At 38.6% G+C, this 22,977-nt stretch overlaps 1 protein-coding gene across 1 annotated transcript in view; it reads right to left on the bottom strand.

The window, feature by feature from the left end:
* Positions 1–18,181, bottom strand: part of tfap2d (transcription factor AP-2 delta (activating enhancer binding protein 2 delta)) — a 79,263-nt gene extending 61,082 nt beyond the window's left edge. Inside the window, exons 1-3 of the mRNA XM_068018740.1 lie at positions 18,143–18,181; positions 17,244–17,741; positions 14,424–14,484 (exon numbers count right to left, since the gene is read on the bottom strand). Coding sequence (XP_067874841.1) covers positions 14,424–14,484; positions 17,244–17,741; positions 18,143–18,181 — 598 coding nt within the window. The remainder of the gene's footprint in view (positions 1–14,423; positions 14,485–17,243; positions 17,742–18,142) is intronic.
* Between the last annotated feature and the right edge of the window lie 4,796 nt (positions 18,182–22,977).

Below are 22,977 nucleotides of genomic sequence, written 5' to 3'. Positions count from 1 at the left end.
AGAACCCAGCAAAGGATAACCACGAAACTGATAAAGAAAGGGAAAATAGAATATGAATGCAAGCTAGTGAGAAACATGAAGGCAGACTGTAAAAGCGTCTTTAAGTATGTGAAAAGGAAAAGATCAGCTCTGACAAATGTGGGCCCATTATAAGTGGAGATAGAAGAATTTATAGTGGAGAACAGGGAAATGATGGAGAAACTAAACAATTACTTTGTGTCTGTCTTCACGGAAGTAGATACAGAACATCTCCCAGAAATACTAGGCAACGAAGTGACTTGTGAAACTGAAGAAGTGAAAGGAATTAGTAAGGAGGTAGTACTTGAAAAGTTAACTGGATTGAAGGTTGACAAATCCCCTGGACTAGATGAGCTACATCTCAGAGTATTGAAGGAGGTGGCTTTAGAGATACTGGATGCATTGATGGTTATCTTTCAAAATTCTATAGATTCTGGAAAGGTTCCTGCAGACTGGAAAGTAGCAAATGTAACCCCACTATTTAAGAAGGGAAGGAGAGGGAGAATGGAGAACTACAGACCTGTTTGTTTGATGCTAGTCATAGAGAGATACAGCACTGAAACAGGCCCTACGGCCCACCGAGTCTGTGCTGACCAACAACCACCCATTTATACTAATCCTACATTAGTCCCACAATCCCTACCATTCTCCTACCACCTACCTACACTCGGGGCAATTTACAATGGCCAATTTGCCTATCAACCTGCAAGTCTTTGGCTGTGGGAGGAAACCGGAGCACCCGGTAGAAAGCCACGCGGTCACAGGGAGAACATGCAAACTCCACACAGACAATACCCATAACCGAACCCGAGTCGCTGGAGCTGTGAGGCTACAGAGCTAACCACTGCGCCACTGTGCCGCTCCCCCCCCCGTTAGTAGTAGGCAAAATGTTATAATCTATTATAAAGGATGTGATAACTAGACACTTAGAAAATAATGGTAAAATTGGGCAGCGTCAACATGGATTTATGAAAGGGAAATCATGTTTGACAAACCTGTTGGAGTTTTTTGAGGATGTTACTTGTAGCATAGATAAAGGAGAGCCAGTAGATGTGGTGCATTTGGATTTCCAGAAGGCTTTTGATAAGGTCCTACACAGGTGGTTAGTAAACAAAATTAGAGCACATGGGATTGGGAGTAATATACCAGTATGGATTGAGAATTGGTTAACAGACAGAAAGCAGAGAGTAGGAATAAATGGGTCATTCTTAGGATGGCAGGTTGTTACTAGTGGGGTACCGCAAGGGTCAGTGCTAGTCGTTCGCAATCAATATAAATGATTTGGATGTGGGACCAATTGTAATATTTCCAAATTTGCCATTGACGCAAAACTAGGTGGGAATGTAAGTTGTGAGGAAGATGTAAGGAGGCTTCAAGCGGACTTGGACAGGCTAAGTGAATGGGCAAGAACATGGCAGATGGAATATAATGTGAATAAGTGTGAAGTTATCCACTTTGGTAGAAAAAAACAGAAAGACACAATATTTCTTAAATGGTGAGAGTTTGGGAAGTGTTGGTGTCCAAAGGGACCTGGGTGTCCTTGTTCATGAGTCACTAAACGCTAGCATGCAGGTGTATTAATCAATCAGGAAGACAAATTGTATGTTGGCCTTCATTGCAAGGGATTTGAGTACAAAAGTAAAGATGTCTTGCTGCAATTGTATAAAACCTTGGTGAGATCACACCTGGAATATTGTGTACAGTTTTAATCTCCTTATCTAAGGAAGGATATACTTGCCATAGAGGGAGTGCAACGGAGGTTCACCCGACTAATTGCTGGGATGGCGGGATTGTCTTATGAGAAGAGATTGAGGAGACTGGGCCTTTATTCTCTAGTGTTTCAAAGAATGAGAGGTGATCTCATTGAAACTTGCAAAATTCTTGCAGGGCGTGACAGAGTGGATGCAGATAGGATGTTTCCTCTGGCTGGTGAGTCTAGAACCAGGGGACATAACCTCAGAATAACGGGTAGGCCATTTAACACTGAGATGAGGAGAAATTTCTTCACTCAGAGGGTGGTGAATCTTTGGAATTCTCTACCCAGAAGGTTGTGAATGCTCAATCATTGAGCATGTTCAAGACATAAATCGGTAGATTTCTGGATACTAATGACATCAAGGGATATGGAGATAGTGCGGGAAAGTGGTGTTGAGGTAGATGATCAGCCATGATCTGATTGCAGGCTCAATGGGCTGAATGGACCACTCCTGTATCTATGTTCCTAAGACCTCTTTGAATGAGAGAGTCAATTTTGTGCTGCAGTTTGACACCAACTAGGAATTGGATTAAGACTGCCAAAATTAATTTTAGATCTGACCTATAATGATGTCAGAGGAAATTTTTTTGTCTCCTGAACTCATCCTTGACTGGAGCTGAAGCCAGAAATTGAAATATAAGGGGGCACTGTGTTAACCAACTGCACCATTCCATCCCAAAGCTAGTGTATGTTGAAGCAACATAATACTGCACCATCACTCCTGCTTCTGAAAAATCAAACCAATGTTAATAGAGAAAATCTTTCCCTGATAACGGAAACTCCAATTTTTATGTATCTGACAAATTACACAGGTAGGAATATTGTAATAATACATAAAAAGGTGCATCCTCTTTCGCATGTGTCCCTAAAGCAGTGTGTGTGTTTAAATAAAATCTATTGGAAATACATTTGGGCCTGTTAAGCGATACGAGCCATCCATGTATGTGACAGCAGTCACAACAAAAAATGCAAAATACATCCAGAGTTAACAGCAGAACGCCATTTAGTGGACCCTGGCATCTTAGTGTAACGCAGAAATGACAATGTAAAGCTGCAATGGTTTTTAAAGCTGATTGTTTTAAAAACTGAGGAAAAATTTCATCTGATTATTATTTGCTAGTGACATCATCAACCTAAAAGGAAAATTAATGTCTGTTATTTCGAGAAATTTTATCATAGCACTAGATGGACATTTTTATCATTTCACTTGAGATCGCAATCAGAGGTATCTCCGCAGTGTGATTTTGATATTGTTAATGGACCCCAGCCAGAGGAATCTTGCTCTTTATTTATTTATTTAGAGATACAGCACTGAAACAGGCCCTTTGGCCCACTGAGTCTGTGCCGACCATCAACCACCCATTTATACTAATCCTACACTAATCCCATATTCCTACCACATCTCCACCTGTCCCTATATTTCCCTACCACCTACCTATACTAGGGGCAATTTATAATGGCCAATTTACCTACCAACCTGCAAGTCTTTTTTGGCTGTGGGAGGAAACCGGAGCACCCGGAGAAAACCCACGCAGACGCAGGGAGAACTTGCAAACTCCACACAGAGAGTACCCAGAATTGAACCCGGGTTGCTGGAGCTGTGAGGCTGCGGTGCTAACCACTGCGCCACTGTGCCACCCATGTATTAAACAAATGTTCCTTTTTGTTTACAGAGAATGTCAATAAAAATGAACAAAGATTTCATTTCTATAAATTAATTTACAGCATTTATAAATATCTAACTATGGTGCATGGAACATATTAGATGCAGTAGATTGTATTAGTAAGGTTGACTTAAGTGATTCATGTTTATTCAATGTTGAAACAGCCCAGTTAATCTGGGAGGGAATATGTCATTTGAAAAGGATAGAATTAGACTCTTTAGTAAAACCATTCCCATGCAAATAAAGAATTCTAAAATTCAAAGCTAAGATGGCAGCAAACACTTTATTTTATATTTTAATATATTCCTTTTCATCTTCAACTTTAAAGTATAGAAAATGTAATTGATATTTAATTTATGTCAACGAATTCTAGCTTCTAATATAAATTCTGATGTTTGTTAAAACTAGATGATCAAATCTCTTTAGGGGAAAATTTGCTCCAGTCACAATGTTGTAAACACATTCTTTTTGAAAGAATTTACGAGTATATTGTAGTTACCAGAAAAATTCTTCCTCTCATGCATTTTTTATTCAGCATAATTAACTTATTTCGAGATTAAAGGTCTCTATCCTGATATTCTACACATGTGCATGCATATGTATGCACACACATACAAACACAACTGGCCTCTCACTCGGGACTTGATAAAAATGACAATCACTTTGTCTAAAAGTGTGACCTATTTTGATGTACCTGTGTGTAATTTGTGTGTAATTTTTAAAATGAATATGGATCTTTTTCTTTAAAATGGTATGCAATGGTGTCACTTCTGTTGATCACAAATAACAGTTCTAACATTTCCTTCATTTTGGCAGTGCTCTCACACACATCAGACTATGGTGTGATGCCTTTGTAAATCTGGAATCCAGTTAATTTATTGAAATGGCTCATATAAGTCTATTTTGTTTCATTTTGAATGAAATGTGTGATTTATTTTGCTTTTTAAAAATATAATTGTGGCTAAATCTGGATCCTAGGCATTCATTGACAAACTTATTGAATGAAATATGAAGGAAACAAACTCTGTACCAATACTAATTAACATTAATACGATCAAATCTTCTACAGCCTGGGTAAACACAATCAGCGTGTTGAGAACACTGATATGTGCATGGTAGTGTAGGTACATATAGGCCAGATGTTAAATATATTTTGAGAAAAGGATTGAGTTTAATCCTGATCTAATGTTCAGTTGAATAAAAGGGACAACTCCTCGCATTGCATTGTCCACCTGTTAAGTATTACGAAGCCAATTTGGACATGAGGTGAATTCACATTAATTTATCTGGAGAGGTTTGTAGAAAGAAACTACACATTACAATCTAACAATAAATCTGCTTTCTGAAAACTATATTCCAAATTTTAAATTATTTTGCACATTGCAGCTTTGGGCACACAATATGAAATGGGACACATGGAAAACATTGATAAAATGTTTGTTGGTAAAAGTGAAATTATACTTTGTAAATTAAACCAAATGTGCATTCCCCCTTTAAAAGGAACAAAAAACTGAACAAAAAAGTAAAATAAAACACTTTGGGTTAACAAGTATTGTTGGATTATAAACAGAACAAGTTTGAAATTAGATTTGATCTGGCATTATTCCATCACTAGGTGTAAAATCCATGCTTGGCATGATTTCACAAACCAGACTCTCATAAAAGTGTGGTGTAGCAAGTGGGTTCAACTCATATTAATTCCAAAAATGTTTTGATTCAAAGTAGTTTGTATTTTATGTTGCCAAGAGCAATCGAAAAGTGCTATTGCCGGCAGTCTGGTCCTTTTTGCATGGCCCAGGGGCTATAGTAGTGTTTAAACTGCTGGATTTGCCTGGGGCAGCAAGCCTGAATGATCACAAGGCGAATCAGGAGCTTTTTTAGGAGTTTGCCATCAAGATTTCAAAAAAACCGACATGGACCAAATGTCACTTTGTTCGTCTTGTAGCAAAATATTGGAGTATAGACCACCTAACCTCCCTTATGGCTTCACAATAGCAATATACTTTCGATATGCATTGGCTGTCGAGTTTCATTTCTGAAATTTAAAACAAGCGCACCTTTCTTAATTAAGAATCCAAAGTTAAGCCTGATCAGTTAGGGTTTTAGAAAGTTAAGATGAATTGTTAATGCCAAGGGTGATCAGAAAGGATGTGACTTCAGTAAATAGGAGATGGTTTTCTTTTGAAAACAGGAGATCTGAATATTCATCTAAGTGAAGCACCAGTCCGTATGAACAACATTAATATGATCTCTACTGAATTTGGTACTCAAAAATATTAACATATCAAAGCAGATGCCCCAGGCAAAAGAAGCTATCGATACTGGGGCACTACGCAATGTAAAGATTATTGGTTCTGATGGTTGGGAGAGTGGAGCTTCAGGCTAAACACTGCACACCATTAACTGAAAGTGATAGCAGAGGGATTTCAGCATCAGTGCAATACCACAATAATATCAAGTCTTTACTTTTAAAATATAGATTTGGAATAAGTGTAAAAGTTTATTTTCAAAATTAGACTGCAGAAAAATAACAACTCAAATAAAACAAGCCAGGAGGAATATCAATTCAACATTTCTTTAGTAAAAACTAACCTAAGAAATCTACCACCAGGACAGAAAAGTGATTATTTTTGAACCTTACCTACTAAGTCTATATCTAATAACTGGGGACAGGTGTCCAAAAGTAGGTGAACAAAAGTGTAATGGTATCTTGAGGAAAAGGTTTTGGTGGATCTTAATGTAATAATTTGAGTATTGTATTTCCTATTCTGTTGTATTCAATGGGAATATGACAGAAGCAATAGATTTTTCATAGTCAGCTGGATATCTGATACCAACAGATAAACGTTGCTATCTCAAAAAAGGTCTTCAATCCAAATTATTGGGATGCCCACATTTTTTGGATTCTACATTGTTGGAGACTCTTAAACATGATTATGATTTTTCCACATTATTTATATATGGAAGGTGAACTTATGCCCTGTAGGGAAACACTACATTTAAGTTAAACTAACTTAACTTAAGTTCAGCTAACCAATTGCCAAGGCTTAGATACCCCCAAATTTGTGTAGGGGTATTGATTTAGCTTGGTCTGGATCCCTCTGTCCATGTGACGGTTTCTCCTTTTTTGCCATATATCTACATCACAGTTTAGTCACGAACTTCATGCATAGGCTTTTTGCATGCTCATCAACTTTGAGAGATAAAGGAGAGTCATTTGGACACCTATCTTATATGGCACAAGCTTAACCTGCATTGGAATTTTTCTGTCATTGATAAGAAATGAGAAAGGTTAGAATATCCTTCACCCTTTCTCAGCATAGTCCAAGGAACTGTGTCCAAGCTAAAGTTGGCATCTATTACATGTTCCAAGTACAAAGGTGGGTCAACAATTGGAATAGATGCCTCTTATATTTCTCAATCAATACCTTCAATTTTCTCTCATGAGCCACACAGCTATAATAATTAACCAGGGTGGTACCCACAACCTTATCTCATTGGTTACTTCATTTTAAGTTGGTAATTGGGGTAACACCCTTTACAATTCTTACAGAAATGCCTGACAAGAAGCACAGCCATTCTTTCAGAAGTACCTGGGATAAACATTCCAACACCATGCCTTATGATGCCATCAAATATATCGTTGATGAAAAGTCAAGAAAGAAGTTATATTTATAGAGCACCTTTCAAGACCTCAGGATGTCCCAAAGCTCTTTACAGCCAATGAAGTACTTCTGAAGTTTAATTATTGTTATAATGTAGAAAACATGACAGACAAATTGCACACAGCATGGTCCTACAAACAACAATAAGTTAATGACGAGATAATCTGTTTTAGTGATGTTGGTCGAGTGATAAATAATGGTAATGACATCATTGAACAATCCCCTTCTCTTTTTTGAATAATGCCATGGGAACTTTAATGTCAACCTAAGAGGGCATATGGGGTCGAGTTTTAATGTCTCATCTGAAATGCGGCACCTCTGACAGACAATAAATTGGATAGGTGACAGTGAACAACAGCCACTCCACTTTTGTGAGAAATAGTCTTCCCCCTACCTTTATGTGGATCTTGAAGCAGGAATACACATTCTAGATAAAATCCAAACTTTGGCTATGTATTCCCATAACTTTCTGTGCTCTTCATGTGAGTAGCATGAGGCACTAGGTCAAATTTCTGTCAAACAGTGATGAAAGCAACAAAAATAGATTTCATAAAAATAGAAAATGCTGGAAATACTCAGCAGGTCTGACGGCATCTGGGGAGAGAGAAATTGAGTTAATGTTTCAGGTCTGTGACCTTTCATCAGTACTGAGAAAAGTTAGAAATGTGATCGGTTTTGAGCAAGTGGAAGAGAGAGGATGGGAACAAGAACAAAAGGAAAGGTCTGTGATAAGGTGGACGGCAGGGAGATTAAACAGTAAAAGGTTTAATGGTACAATTCCAAAGGGAGTGGCAATAGGACAAGTAACGAAAGAAAAGATGTGACTAGAGGTAGTGTGAATGGCAGGATAGCAGCCATCTGATTGCAAAGTAAAAGAATTAAGAAAGAAACGAGAGAAAAACTGAACCAGCAAAAAAACATGAAAAATGGGACAGAGGTTCTGATCTTAAATTGTTGAACTCAATGTTGAGTCCAGAATGTTGTGAAGTGTCCAGTCGAAAGATGAGGTGCTGTTCCTGGAATTTGCACTGAGCTTCATTGGAATATTGCAGCAGGCCAAGGACAGAAATGTTAGAGTGGGAGCAAGGTGGAAATCTAAAATGACAAGCAACAGGAAGCTCGGGGTCACACTTGTGGACTGAATGGAGGCATTCTGCATAGTGATTACCCAGTGTGTGTTTGCTCTCTCCTATGTAGAGGAGATCATATTATGAGCAGCAAATACAATATAAAAGTACAAGTAAATCACTGTTTCAATTGGAAGGAGTGTTTACGGCCCTGGACAACGAGAAGGGAGGAGGTAAAATGGCAAGTGTTGCACCTCCTGTGCTTGCATGGATAGGTGTTGTAGCAAAAGGGAAAGGGTGTTGGAGGTGACTGAGGAGTGGATCCGGGTGTCTCAGAGGGAATGGTCCCTTCAGAATGCTGAAAGGGGAGGGGAGGGGAAGGAGTGATTGGTGATTGCATGACGCCAGAGGTGGCAGAAATGGTGGAGGATGATCTGTTGAATCCGGAGGCTGGTGGGATAGAAGATGAGGACAAAGGGAACCCTACCATGGTCCTGAAAGGGAGGAGAAGTGAGAGTAGGATGGCAAGAAATGGGTCAGACACAGTTGAGGGCCCTGTCAACCACAGTTGAGGGGGAGGGGGGGAATCCTTGGTTGAGGAAAAAGGAAGGCATATCAGAAGCTCAAGTGTTTTAAGGTTGCATCATTCAAACAGATGTGACAGAGATGGATAAACTAGGAGAATGGAATCTAGTCCTTATGAAAGTGATGTATCAGAAAGTCTAGTCAAGCTGTGGGAGTCAGTCGGCTTATAGTGAAATAAAAACAAGAAATGCTGGAAATACTCAGCAGGTCTGGCAGCATCTGTGGAGAGCGAAGCAGAGTTAACGTTTCAGGTCAGTGACCCTTCATCAGAACTGTTCTGCTCTGCTTTGCTCTCCACAGATGCTGCCAGACTTGCTGAGTATTTCCAGTATTTCTTGTTTTTATTTCAGATTTCCAGCATCTGCAGTATTTTGCTTTTATTTTAGGCTTATAGTGAATATTGGTTGACAGCCTATCCCCAGAAATAGAGACAGAGATGGACCATGTGAAGTAAAGGCCTACTACCCGACCCGAACTCGACAGGACCCGACGGCATGCGTTGGGTTCGGGTGGGGTTGGGCCCTATTGCCGGGTCCAGCTGTCGGGTTCGGGTCGGGTCGGGCCCGACACACACGGTAAGTGCTCTACTGGTAAGTATTAAAAATAAAAAACTTACCTGAGCTGGGAGTCCAGGACGAAGCTGAGTCTGCGCAGTGAGTGAGTGGCATCACTATGACGTCGTCACGCATGCGCGGCAGCTTCGTGGAGCTTCCCAGTTGGAAGGTAAGTGAAGGGATGGTCAGGTTGGGCTCGGGTCAGGTCGGGCTCGGGGCAAAATTGGAGGGACTCGGGTCGTGTCGGGCTTGGGTCCGCTGTGGATCGGTCAGGTTCAGAGAGGTTCTTTTTCGCGACCTGAGCAGGCCTTTAATGTGAAGGTGAGGGAAGGGTGGAAATTGGAAGCAAAGTCAATTAACTTTTCAAGTTCTGAGCGCGAGCAGGAAACAGCACCAATAAAATCATCAGTGTACCGGAGAAAGAGGTGAGCGAGGGGTCCTGAGTAGGACCGAAACATGGAATGTTCAACATAATCCACAAAAAGACAGGCATAGCTAGGACCTGTGTGGGTACCCATAGCAACACCTTTTATTTGGAGGAAGTGAGTGGAGTTGAAGGAGAAGTTGTTCAATGTGAGAACAAGTTCAGCCAGGCGGGGGAGGGTGGTGGTGGATGGGGACTGGCTGGGCCTCTGCTAAAGGAAGACGTTGAGAGCCCTCAGACTGTCCAGTGGGGGTTGGAAGTGTAGAGAGATTGGACATCCATGGTGAAAAGGAGATAGTTGGGGCCAGAAAACTGGAAACTGTTGAAGTGACGGAGGGTATCAGAAGAGCCATGGATGTAGGGAAGAAGAGATTGGAGAAGGAGAGGAAAAACAGAGTTGAGATAGGAGTCAGTTCAGTAGGGCAGGATCAGGCTGAAATGATGGGCTGAATTTTACAGGCCCTCGACGCCATGGGTCGTGGCGGGGGACCTGTGAAATTCTGCGGAGAGAGGCCCACCTTGATCCCGACATTGAGAAGGGCCCGCCACATATTAGCGGCAGTGGGGGGACCTCTGTGCAGCCTCCCCCGCCGCCAAATGGTGGGGCCTTCATCTAAATATGTAAATGAACATAAATAAGATGCAAATGAACTTATCTACTGGCGGCAGCCGTCCTACACCAATTTTACGGCCGCCAATCGCTACTTGCTTGCCTTCAAAATTCCATACAGAGCTCCGAGGCAAGAAACTGGTGGGAAGGGGGAGGAGTAAAATTTTCAGGGTGATGGGGGAGTGGGCAAAACACTTTTATTGGTTGCAAGGATGGTGGGAAGGGGTTGAGGGTCAAAGGGAACAAATTTTGGGGGGAAAATGTGGGATATCAATAAAGATTTTTTAGGGGGGAAAGGGCAATTTATGTATAGATTACCCATTGGGGGGTGAAAGACGGGATTTAAAGTTGAAATAACATTTTATTGCACTTTTTGAAACGGTACCGTTACAAATTGAAATGAAACCAAAGGGCTTGAAGCCCTTTAAAAATGGCACCGGCATCTGTGCGGTAGCGCCAGACACGGTCGCCGTGGACTTGGCGGCCGCCCCCTCTATGTCATCGGGGTTGGCCACTCTGCCCCCTCCATTCAAATGAGCCCCAGCATGGTGTAGTGATAAAATTCAGCCCAATGGGTCTAGCAGGGCAGGCCTGTTTGTGGATTTTGGGAAGGAGGTAGAAGTGGGCTGTACAGGGTTGGGGGTCTATGAGGTTAGAAGGTGTGGAGGGAAAATCTTCAGAGGAGATGAGGTCAGTGACAGTACTGGAAAGAATGGCCTGATGGTTGGTGGTGGGGTCATGCTCCAAAGGAGGTAGGAGGAAGTGTCATTGATTGGCATTCAGCTTCTGCTGGGTAGAGGTCAGTACGCCAGACAACAACAGTAACACACTCTTGTCAGGGGTTTGATGACAATGTTAGGATTGGATCTGAGAGAATGGAATGCTGCAAGTTCAGAGGAAGATAGGTTAGATTGAGTGAGAGGAGCAGAAATATTGAGACAGCTGATGTAATGCTGGCAGTTACAATTTTTGCTGGTTTGTTTTTTTTCCCTCTTGTTTCTCCCTTATTTCCTTTACTTTGCATTTGGACAGTTGCTATCCTGCCATTCATACCACATCTAGTCATATCTTTGTTTACTTGTTCTATTTCCACTCTCTTTGGCCTTATACCATGAAACCTGTTGTCATTTAATCTCTCCTTCCCTCCACCCTATCACAGACTTTCCCTTTTGTTCGTCTTCCCAACCTCCCCCCTTTCACTTGCTTAAAACCTATTAGATTTCTAACTTTTCTCAGTTCTGATGAAAGGTCACAGACCTGAAACATTAACTTTGTTTCTCTTTCCACCAATGCTGCCAAACCTGCTGAGTATCTCCAGCAATTTTTGTGTTTAATTCAGATTTCCAGCATCTACAGTATTTTGCTTTTGTATAAGTGGATTTTACATGGATATGGATTCTTTCACAGACTTATACAATGTAACAGCCTGCCCTATACCTACCTCATGAGAACAAAATCCAACCTGCCGCTGTCTGATTATAGAGTGGACTTCCAACACTTTAGATTGTTCTGTCATCATGGCCCAAAAGGATATCTTGGGAGGCACTGACATCAGCAAGCCACCAGTGTGATTTCTGGTCTCAGAAGGTGATGTATTTTGTGGATAGAAGGAACACCAATTGTGCCCTGGGGCACCAGACTGTATGGGTGCTTCAAACAGAATCATAGTCCCCAATCTCAGAAGGGGAGCTCCAAAGGGAGTCAACGATTCTTGGCATTGATGTGTGAGATCATTAGAATTCTCCCTTCCCCTTAAAGCAGCGTTTAGGAATTCAAGATAAATATCACCCAGACCTGCCAGCCTTTAAGGAAGTATTACTTATTTATTGTCAGATACCATACTCCAATAGCCCAAAGAAAGAAAGCAAAAAGATTAATTAGTCTACTTGATAGCAAACAAAACTACTAAGGTTGACCAACAACTTCCTGGCTAAGATTATAACAGTCCTCATGAAAATATTAAAACGATATAAATCCAAGACACATGGCGCCTATTCTAAATATTAACCTATATCGAATGTCTCAGCGATGATAAGAGCAAGGCTAACACACACACCAGTCAAGATAGGGGCGCTTAGAATTAATCGGCGATTAGGAACTCGAAACAAAATTAGATTTTGCGTCCCGCCGAGTGATATGACATTTTCAAAGCACACTGGAAATTAGATAATTCCAGAGTTTCCAATATAAAAAAAATACGGAGCATTGACAAATATAACGCGCGTCATTCTCATCGGGAAATATATTCTGGGTTGAAAGGTGCCAAAGGTTTGTGAGGATTAAAGCGGAGGGAGCTGTTTTCAGCACCAATTGATATTAGTTTGTTCTGGCCATATTTCTGGACACCACCAGACAACAATCCATGAGGTCAGATCACTGTGAATAACATGTTCGACTTTTAGAATGATGGCATTTAATTTAAACATATGACGAATACACTGGGCATTAGGCATTCCAGCCGTAAAACACCAGAAAATCTAATGGAATACTTCTCAAAATGTTCATTGGAATGAAAAGTCAATGTGACAAAGTCTACAAAACGAAGCATTTATTATTAGTACTATTAATAATGATCATAATCAATTTTAATTATTTTAAATACTGTTAAAATCGTAATGTTTCATATTACATCAGTAAACTACATTAGAACGTATTGTAAATAAATATTATTCATTTAAACATGTTCTACCAACTTAAATGGACGAGTTCGAAAATAAGAAGTCATTTTATTGCTGTTGAAGTCATTTTTAGATTCAAATGTGTTGACAAAACCCATCTCTAGCCAACATGTTACACACCTCTCATTACCAGCAATTTTTTAAACTTTTATCTCGAAAGGTTCAATACTAAATTAAAATTGCAACTTACACGGGAAATATAATTCTACTGACCTGGAGGCAGATTTCATGACATTTCTAAGTACTGTAGCTGTCTTTTTAAATACTTGGGGATTGCAATGCTTCTTTTTAAACGCTCCGCGAAGAAACATAAACTAGATACTTTCACCTGTTAAACAGTAATATAGATGCAATCTACAACTTGGAAAATCCGTTACTGTTATGATCTACAGCAGATTTTAAAAAATACACGAATAATGATAAATTAGAAGTCTTGCGGTTCTTCAATTGTTTAATATTCATGTTTAAATTAATAAACTAAATGTATTGTAATTTGTATCCTATTAATTTGGCTTCACTTTTTTTTAAACTGAACAGCCCCCCACAGCAACCAAGCGTCGGAAATGCAGAAGCCCAGTCGTGCGATGTTTGCGTTTAAACTATGAAAAGGTGTCCAACGTGGATTGACAATGGGGAGATTGATTCCTTTACAGGAGGTGTTCAGTACCAGGAAAAATCACTCGGTCATAATTCTGACTTGTATTCCAGTGCCTGGAATCTTAATTTTTGATAACTGATATATGTTCATACTAACAGCATTTTCGGGTGCCTGATAATGGCAGAAAATGAGCGCAGTGCTCATTAAGGCCAATTAATAGCTGTTAATAGCTTTGTACAGCAGCAGCCAACTGTATTTTAGACCGTTTGCTCCCCACTGACCTGTATGTTTGATTTTTTTTCTTTAAGTAGGGATATGTGCTATTTCACGATTCCAGTTATTTGAAGAAATGTACCAACACTAAATGTCAGGTGATGCCAATGATGTTCCCAACTGGGTTACACAGTATTCAATATCAGCCGAGTTCAAGCAAAACAAATGCGTGTGCAGACAAAAAAGGCCGCTTCTCAATTGTTTAATACTCTCCAGTTGTTATTCAAATTATGCCTGATCAGATTTTGAGCTTTATAACATTATTGGCTCCGGTTCTATTTCCGAGAATCTGAGCAATCCGCATACACACTACAATTTATCAAGCTCTCACCGCGTATTCCAGTAAGTGTTTTGCTGTTCTCTCTACTCCTTGTTACAGTGTTCAGAGACTGCCCATGTTCAATACACTCAAGGACTGATAAAAGGCAATGCGGTCTGCACACATGTGAAGGCCGGTTCACTTCTGAAAAAATATTTTATGACATCGCTGGCGTGTCATGCACCAAAGAAATAATGAGACAAATGACTTACCTCTCCGTATTACTCCGCCCTGACCGTTTAAAACTAATCCACATTGTGCCTCTACTGAGTTCTGTAAATCAAAACACAAATGCGAGATAAGGAAACTGCAATAAAAATGAACATTCTATAATTTCATAACAAGATCGCAGGCAATACTGATTTTGTCACATTTTGCTCATTTCGCCTTCCAGGAACGGCTTTTAATAATCTTACATTTTTTTCGTATTTGGTAACAAAAATCTACTTTTTTCGATTTGGTCTCTTGCATACCCATATGTTGCATTAACATTTGTCCTTTAACGTCATTATTGAATTATCTGCGTTAAGTTATATATTTCATTAACCGCGAAAGCTTCCTGGTAAAAAAAAAATTATGGAAAATATGCAGCAAATGTATTTGATTTGCATTGCAGCATTCATTTCTTCCCAGGCCGCCTTTTTAGTAAAATAGACAATATATGGTCGAAACGTTGAGCCAAATGAAACATATTTTATAAAATACTCTTCTCCTCAGCAAACATGCAGTTAGTTTAAGGACGTTAACAGTCAGATCACAGTTAAAATTATAAATCGAAGGAAATTTAAAACTGGTTTAAAAAATACTACTTCGCCGAAATTACTTTCCCCATTACTATTTATCCGTTATGATAAATATTTATTTTGTTTACGCACGAATTTCCATTTTCTCTACACAAAAATAAAGCTCTCTGGCCTGTCTAATCCATGGAGAAGTTTGAAAAGAATTCAGAGAGAGGTGTCGCATACTAAAAACCGCTCCAATTTGTCTTGCTCCCTTTTTTCTCTCCTTTTTTCGCCTTATTGACGCGCTCTTGTAAACCTTTAGAAACTCACAGCCCTTTCTCTTATGTTCTGGGGTTAAAGTGATTATAAAATCAATATAAAAAAACTCCTAGATCAAGCATAAATTAAACTCGTGACGGGGAAAAGGTGTGACAGTTTCTTTTGTTTGGCATAGCAAATCTTTTTAAGGAGCTCAAAGATGTATCTACTGACTAAAGACCGTTTGCATCTGTTCAGCTGTTTAAGCAGTCTCCAGTCAATTTGAGTTTAGCACAAATTGAAGGGGGAAGCAAATATAAAAGCTGGAAACAAACGTTTTCTGCTGTTGCAACAGCAATGGAAATACAGGAGCGGAATGGAGTTTTTACACAGATTTTACACAGAGACCAAAACTTATTCGGGTTTCATTAAATGTTTCATGCGATTTTTTTTTACACACAGGCTTTTTTTTAAAGAAAAGGAAATAACTCGTCTGGTCAGATGACGTTGCATAAGTAAATAGATGGGTGACATAAAGTCGAAAATTGGATAAACTACGGTGCTCCCGCGCATTGCATTTTCTTATTGTTTCTCGCTTGCAAATTCCCTAATCCTTTCTTTTAAAAAAAACACCACGCTTTGTGTGAAGGAAAAGGACCAAAAAATGTACAAGTATAAAAATCAGCACCAGACGTGCTGAGCAGAGGAAAAAGAAAGGGTTTTAGTTGAGCAGAATGCGTTGCATTGAATTAAGGTTTTCCAAGACCCAATTTGAGAACTTCTCTGTAATGAGGCCACAACTCTGTTCTCAGTTTGATATTCTGCTATTTAATTTGTTGGCCTAGCTTTAGCAAACCAAGAGAGAAAGTCACGTTTTGCATACACTAATCGTCTTAATTTCCTTCCTGATGCAAGAGATAAGTTTTTTAAATTATAGAGTGTGCTGAAATATACCGTGTCTTAGAGGGCAATGCACACAGCAGTGCGACGGGTGAGATACCAGACAGATTTTCAAAATCCTACTTTTACATTGAGAACTGATGTTTTTAAGAGGAGCACCAGTCGTGCAAGCGGGAAACCGAAAAAAAAAACAGAACTTAACGTGAGTATAATTTCCATATGTTGATAATTATTAAACACAATTTATAAAGAGAAAATTATAACTTGCGGCTCGGTTCTGGTTTTCGGTGTTTTTTTAAAATAAAATTAATGCCCAAAATGGGCTTTGTAATCGTGTAAGGATTTTTTAAAGCCTTGATTTAATAGTTTCGTAATATTTCTTCAAAATTAATTTTATTTCTCTCGACTTTTTAAATAATAAAATGTGATTTTCTTGCCTTCAAACTATTTTACTCATATTTGTGCTGGTAGATTCGGCAAATTTCTACATTAACGAATGTTCATAGATCTCCTAAGTAATCGGTAAAATATAAAATATAAAATTTGCTAGCCGATTATACATTTTCTGTACATAGAACAGCTACATTTCAGTCTTTTAAGATGCTTCGGAGCAGCTGATGTTAAAATGGCAAAAATTACGAGATAATAAAAATAATATTCGTCAGATTTCGATTCTTACTTGTTTCTGCTCTGTTTGCGCTATCCACAATTGAAAGTGGCTGTAAGTAACTGGACTGCCCTTCCGATAGGGAAATCACAGCTGCTTATGTGGTGTCAGAAAGGAACTTTCTAAAGTTACAACATTATCTTTTGTTCAAGGTTACGACAGTGATGCAGTAAAATGCATCAAAAATAATGATATATCGCCTTGCATTGTAAAGTTAAAACCCGTCAGTGCTGTTGGTTGTGAGTTGCTTCAGTTTGATTGCGGTAACCTTTGTTAGCTCTGCTCCTTTCTGAACTACCGAGAGCAAAGATCGTTGGTTAATTAATTTCTCTATTTATTGGGGGGAGGCATATAAACCTGGCTTAAAATCGACAAGGTTTGGAAATTTAAAGCCGTAAATTAATGAGATAGAATCCGTATTTTCTTACTGGGCATTTTGGATTTTAGAACCTGTAGATTAATATTAATAATACTAAGTTTACCTGCATGTCATCAGATCCTGAAGGTGGTAGCCCTAGATTTGGACCTGACAGAAGTCTCTGGTCTGGGAGCATGCCATATTGGGACCCATGGCTCATAAGAGACAGGTCATGCCGGCGGTAAGCTTCCAAGCACCCCAGCTCTCGCCTCTGCTCATCCAGGCAGGAGGACTTGAGAGTCCGGGCATTGTGAAGATTGATAAAGTCTGCAGGCTCTCCATGATGGATCTGTTGGTAGTATTGTTGGGTATGATGGAGGCTATTCAGTGAATAAGCATCTGGGTTAACTGCCGGGTGGCTGTGCTGGAACTCATAGTGGAAGGACTGGTGGTGCAAAGGGGTGTACTGGTGGTTTGTGGAGAAATAAGGTGAGGTAAAATCGGTTCCATTCGCGGAGTAGGTTAAAGGGGATGAGGATGAATAGGCGACTGTAGAATTTGCCACTGATTCCAGACATCCCAGCTGCATCAGACGATAGCTGTTTGATCCATCATGACGTATCTGAGAAAAAGAAAAGAATAGAAAACAAATCTGGTTTGTCATTTCTTATACCTTGCAGGTACAAAAGTACAATCAATCCACTCCATCGCTCAAACACTAAAGCCTTCGAGAAAAATACAACCGCAAACGTCTTAAACCTATCCATCACCAATGGAAAATGCTCTTCAAATCCCTTCAAACAATACACGACGGTTTATCTAAATCTGGCTACTTAACTTTCCATCTTTATAGGCATAACATTTTCTTTCATTATGGCAACTGTTGCAATGTAACGAATGCCATTCTCGCGACAGATGTCATAACGAATAAACGTGTTCTTAAAGCCACGAAAAGCAACTTTTAATTGATTACAGCAGCTTTAGAAATGCAACAAAAAATCATCAGTGTAATAAAAAAAATACCTCGGGATCATGAACGAGACCCGGGAACGTTGCTGACATTTTCAATCCAAAAAGAGATTCTAATGCGAGCAAGTTAAGAAAAACACTCAATTTTCCCTCAAAATGATATTCTCTCTCTACACCCCAGAAGAATCCGTCTATTCCAGGCGAAATAACTTTTCTTCTGCACAAAAGCAGCTCCCTGTATCACATTTTGTACTTGTCGGGGTTTTTTTCTTAACTGATGGCGTAGGTCCCTTGGTAATATATAAGTTTTGAAAATTAAGCATCAGCATTGAACTGGGAAGACAATAGACAGAAGCGCTCCATCCCAGGAGACGCGGAATAAATATTGTATCTTCTCCTCATCACAGCCGAGCTTGCTCTAAGTTGCTAATTGTACTGGGGAGTTTTTTTTTCGTGCTTTTTCTTCTTTTCTCTCCGGTAACAGTGGATTTGTGATACCTAATCTTGTAAACCTTTATTGCAATTTTCGAAGGCATCAGGAAAGGAGTGATATATTTATCGGATCTATGGCATACCTGCTTAAAGTAAGTAGAGATTTCACCCAAGATAAAAAAAAACTGGTATTATTAAATCTGCATTGCGCTATCAGCAACAATGATTTTAAAACGAAAACGCCCAGTTTTGTTAGGGATGCGGATAAATGAGACAGATTATCGAGAATATTCAGAATTATTTCACTTCATAATGGCTTCGATTTTTAAAATTTTTTTGAAACTTGCCGGTTTGTATTCAAGCAAAACCCAGTTAATCAGTTTTAAAGCATGTATTAAACATCTTTAAAAAGAAAACATTTATACAAGGCCGAAACCCGGGAATATTGCATATTTTAAACTTTTTTGACTTTAATTGATTTTCTAAACTGAAAATGGACAAGAAGCATATTATCACTAATGATTTATAGATGGCCTATCATACATTTCGCTCATTCTTACTAACACGGATATTTTCATATGTATCTGCATTTTAACAAGCTTTAACAGGTCCTACAATTATAATTCAATTCTCCAATTTTAGTTATATTTTACTACTAATAATAATGAATTCATACTTGTGGTGGTTAGCATAGCTGTGTGATTTTATTAAGTGTTGTATCATTCACATGTTCAGAAGGCTTCGGCCAAATTGTAGGAACTTCTTCGATTTGAACATAGCAAATGATATTACAGTAAAATGAAAGCGTGTCCTTTCTTATTACCGTGTGAGAACAGAGTAATTGAACGGATCGACACTCCCACCGATGATGACGCAGTTATTTAAATAACCCACTATTCCTACTGTTTTAGTAACTACCGCACGAGGGAGATACATTTTGTAATCCCTATATTAGAATATTTCACTGCATAGATGATTGAAAGCTGCTTATTCCGCTCGTGACATGTGCATGTTTTAAAGATAGATTATTAATATGGCCCTTTCATTAAACTTTAAAAAAGCATATTTTTCTAAAATTCTGCCGACCAGCAATATGCCACATTTTAGTTCAATTATGCACCGAACATTTCACTAGACATGTGCGGACAAATTATCTTCATAGCATCTAATTTTCTTTGATAAACATGTATTGAAACTAATTTGCACTTTGCTATAAGGCTGGTGCCGGTTCAGGAGGACTGTATGCATGTCCTGTTTCCAGATAGTTATTAAATAGAGCCAGCGCAAGACTCACAAACGGGATATTGTCTTTTTAACGAGCAGCAGGCGATCTAACATTGAACTCTACGGAATAATAAAAAAACAAGTTTTTGGTGTCGAGGTCTGCCAGACCATTCATTTTTGCTCATGCAGACTAACCAGAGTTGTCACCCTGGCCCCTTTTCCTTTGTAAAAATCGACAAAGGCACACGACTACTATTTGCCTCCATTGTGTGAAGTCCAAGTGTGATTACCCAGGCGTGAAAAAAGGTCAGTTTCTTCTCCTTCAACATTTCATTAGCTCTGTTCGACGTATGTATAATCTTCACCACCTAGACAAGAAACAATCAAAATAAGGGAGGATTCTGTCATAGAAAGGAGCAGCTTCATTATTATCTCATTATTAGTTTACGATGTGTTCATTATTGTTTAGTAAATATGCATTTTACAATCACGTATGCCTAAAATTACTGTTACACATGTAGTTCTCCAGTTTGTGATTTCAGACAAAATCTCTACTTTCTGCTATTTCGCTTTACGTCCTTCGCTATTATCTACATATATCATTTTGTTGAAATGAAACAATGTATTGTTCACACTTTATATGCTGTTTCACACCACCGTGTTACTTCTCAATTCACCTGATAACATCCACCCAGTTTGATTTAGTCATCTTGCAGAGGTAATTGACTAGCGCCCTTATCAATAGGTGTGTGCGAACAACCTTAATAATATTTAAAATAAATTAATCAGATAAAAAAGTCAATATTTAAACAACGTAAGTGAAACAGTCCTGCACAGGTGTTAGTGCGGGTACATAAGCCTTCAGTGAAAGACCCGTTCGATTTGAACGTCTAGTAACATGTATTGTTGGCACATATGAAGATTGTGGTAGTGTAGCGCACATAAATAATGTGCCGAATCGTAGAATTCCAAAGTATTTGGATTGCCATTATGAATAAATTTCAATTCAAATGCATTTCTTGGCAATTTACTGAAGCAGACTCTGACTCTCAAGTATTTTTTAGAACAAATGCAGTGGCTCTTAAATTAGTTTTAAGTATCCATTACCTAGGGTAAAATTGTCTGCCAAAAGCATCTCCAAACAGAAATCATAGACATTTCACTAAAATTGCAATATGATAGTATAACTAGAATTGTCTTGTTACTGTATAAGATTCTGTAAGTATTATGGATTAAAAAGTTAACATCTTGTTACAATAATTTATTTGCCAGCGGTCGAACTTATAATATAATACATATGACGATGTAATTAGTATTTGCCTGGAGTATACATTCCATTTTAGGTTGAAAGTCAGCCAGTCGTAATGTGTAACTGACAATTAGAATTGTTACTGAAATACAGGTATTTGGATGTTTTACGATTGCTGAGCAATGCATTCTATTATATTTAAGTTTTACAAAACTTTATGAAAACATGTAGTACACGTTCAATACTCAATTGTGTTGAGTTTGCAAGAAGTGTTCAGTTAACTCTGAAGCTACCACAGGAATATTGTATATGCACTTTTTACTAATGAACCTGTCTGTGAATTTATTTTTTCAACTAACTTCATCTGGGCTCAGATTCAAGCTTAATTATGTCTTTTAATAAGCGGCAAATCATCTGAAGAGATGATTACATCCTTTGGCAACGCATCTAATCACCATTACAGTCTGCTGTGGCAGAGACGTTTTAAATTTGGCGGGCATACTGCGTATTTAAACGGAAGGAACTCAATCCTGCACAAGTCAGACATATCATTTGCGCCATATGCACAGTACTAGTCAAATATTATGTTCCATCTGTTGTTATTTCTGACGATTCCCCTTGCACTAATAGATGAACTGAAATATACAGTTCTTTGTGTATTTTGAATGGCTCCAGACGTGAAGCAGTTACCGTGTGAATAGTCTTAGTCATGTAGCTTTTGTATGGGTACGGGGATTAAAAAAAGCATGGCACATGGATGCTCTGTAAAATTGTAAACTCTGATAATTATAGGCATTATATGCCATTTGTTGATCGTCACATTTCAAAATTATTCATAAGGAAACGTTCACAACCTGCCTATAAAAGCAAGCTTTAGGTACAAGGCAACGCTAATTTTGTTTTACAGTAGACAGTCATTCCGGAGCCACGCACCTAGTTATAATACGGGAATTTTTTTATATATTATGTATGCAAACCAAATGCTATATATAGATATGCAGACTTTATTGTTTTGGTAGAAAATAGTCCTTACAACAGTTTTACGCCTATAAGCATGCTTAGTACATTTTAAATAACACTTTTCCCAATATTAAAAGGAATTCTTTAGCAAACTGCTACACAATAGGATATAAAACATGTTCAAAGTAAGGCTAGAAATAATTAAAAATATTAATTTATACATAAAGAATTAAGCTTGATGTTCAGTTATACTGAAAGTCACCGTGAAATTAATTTAGAAAAAAAAGGTTGGATTGCATTCATCAAATTTTTCTTCAATGCGTGAAAAATGCGCGTTTCATAAGAAAAAAAAATATTGCATTTTGGTGATAATTTTTGAATCCTATTTTTAGTTTGTATTTCCCATACAAAATCCTAAAACGGAGGCCAGCCAAGGAGTTCAGATGCCTTTTATTATGTTTGACCTCAGGTGCACAGTATCAACATTACAGCGTCTCTTCTAATCAATGTATTTTGATTATTTTAGTCTCTGAAACAATTTATAATGCCCAGATGATTTTTTGTGTGTAAACTTTTCCCTCCAATGTGAGTAATTCTGAACTGTAACGTTCATCTTGTGTAGTGCCTGAAGATAAACTGATGCTAGAATGGGACATGTGTGCTTTTCTACACACTTTACTAAAGTCAGATCAGTTCGTCTTTATTCCTGGATCATACATTAACTTTAGAAATTATAGCCACAAGTAAGCAATGCTAGACCTTAGAAGTAGAAAAATGTAGATATAAGACTTTGTCTAAGGCTTTATTGTGTACAATATATGGAACTCTAAGAGCTTTAAAGATTTTGTTGCAATGCTTTTCCTTACAGGGCACAAAGCTTTTTTTCTCTGTAAGAACGCTTGATAACAAGTTTAACCGCCTCTTCGATTTACACCTGCCGCTAACTGAGTTGCTACTGTTACAACTTAAACGTTCAAGGCACATATGTTCCACCTTAGTCTGCTCAATTGCTCCCAAACTGCAA

The sequence above is a fragment of the Heterodontus francisci genome, chromosome 3 (genome assembly GCF_036365525.1).
Source record: "Heterodontus francisci isolate sHetFra1 chromosome 3, sHetFra1.hap1, whole genome shotgun sequence".
NCBI lineage: Eukaryota > Metazoa > Chordata > Chondrichthyes > Heterodontiformes > Heterodontidae > Heterodontus > Heterodontus francisci.
This window is presented reverse-complemented; position numbering and strand designations above follow the sequence as displayed.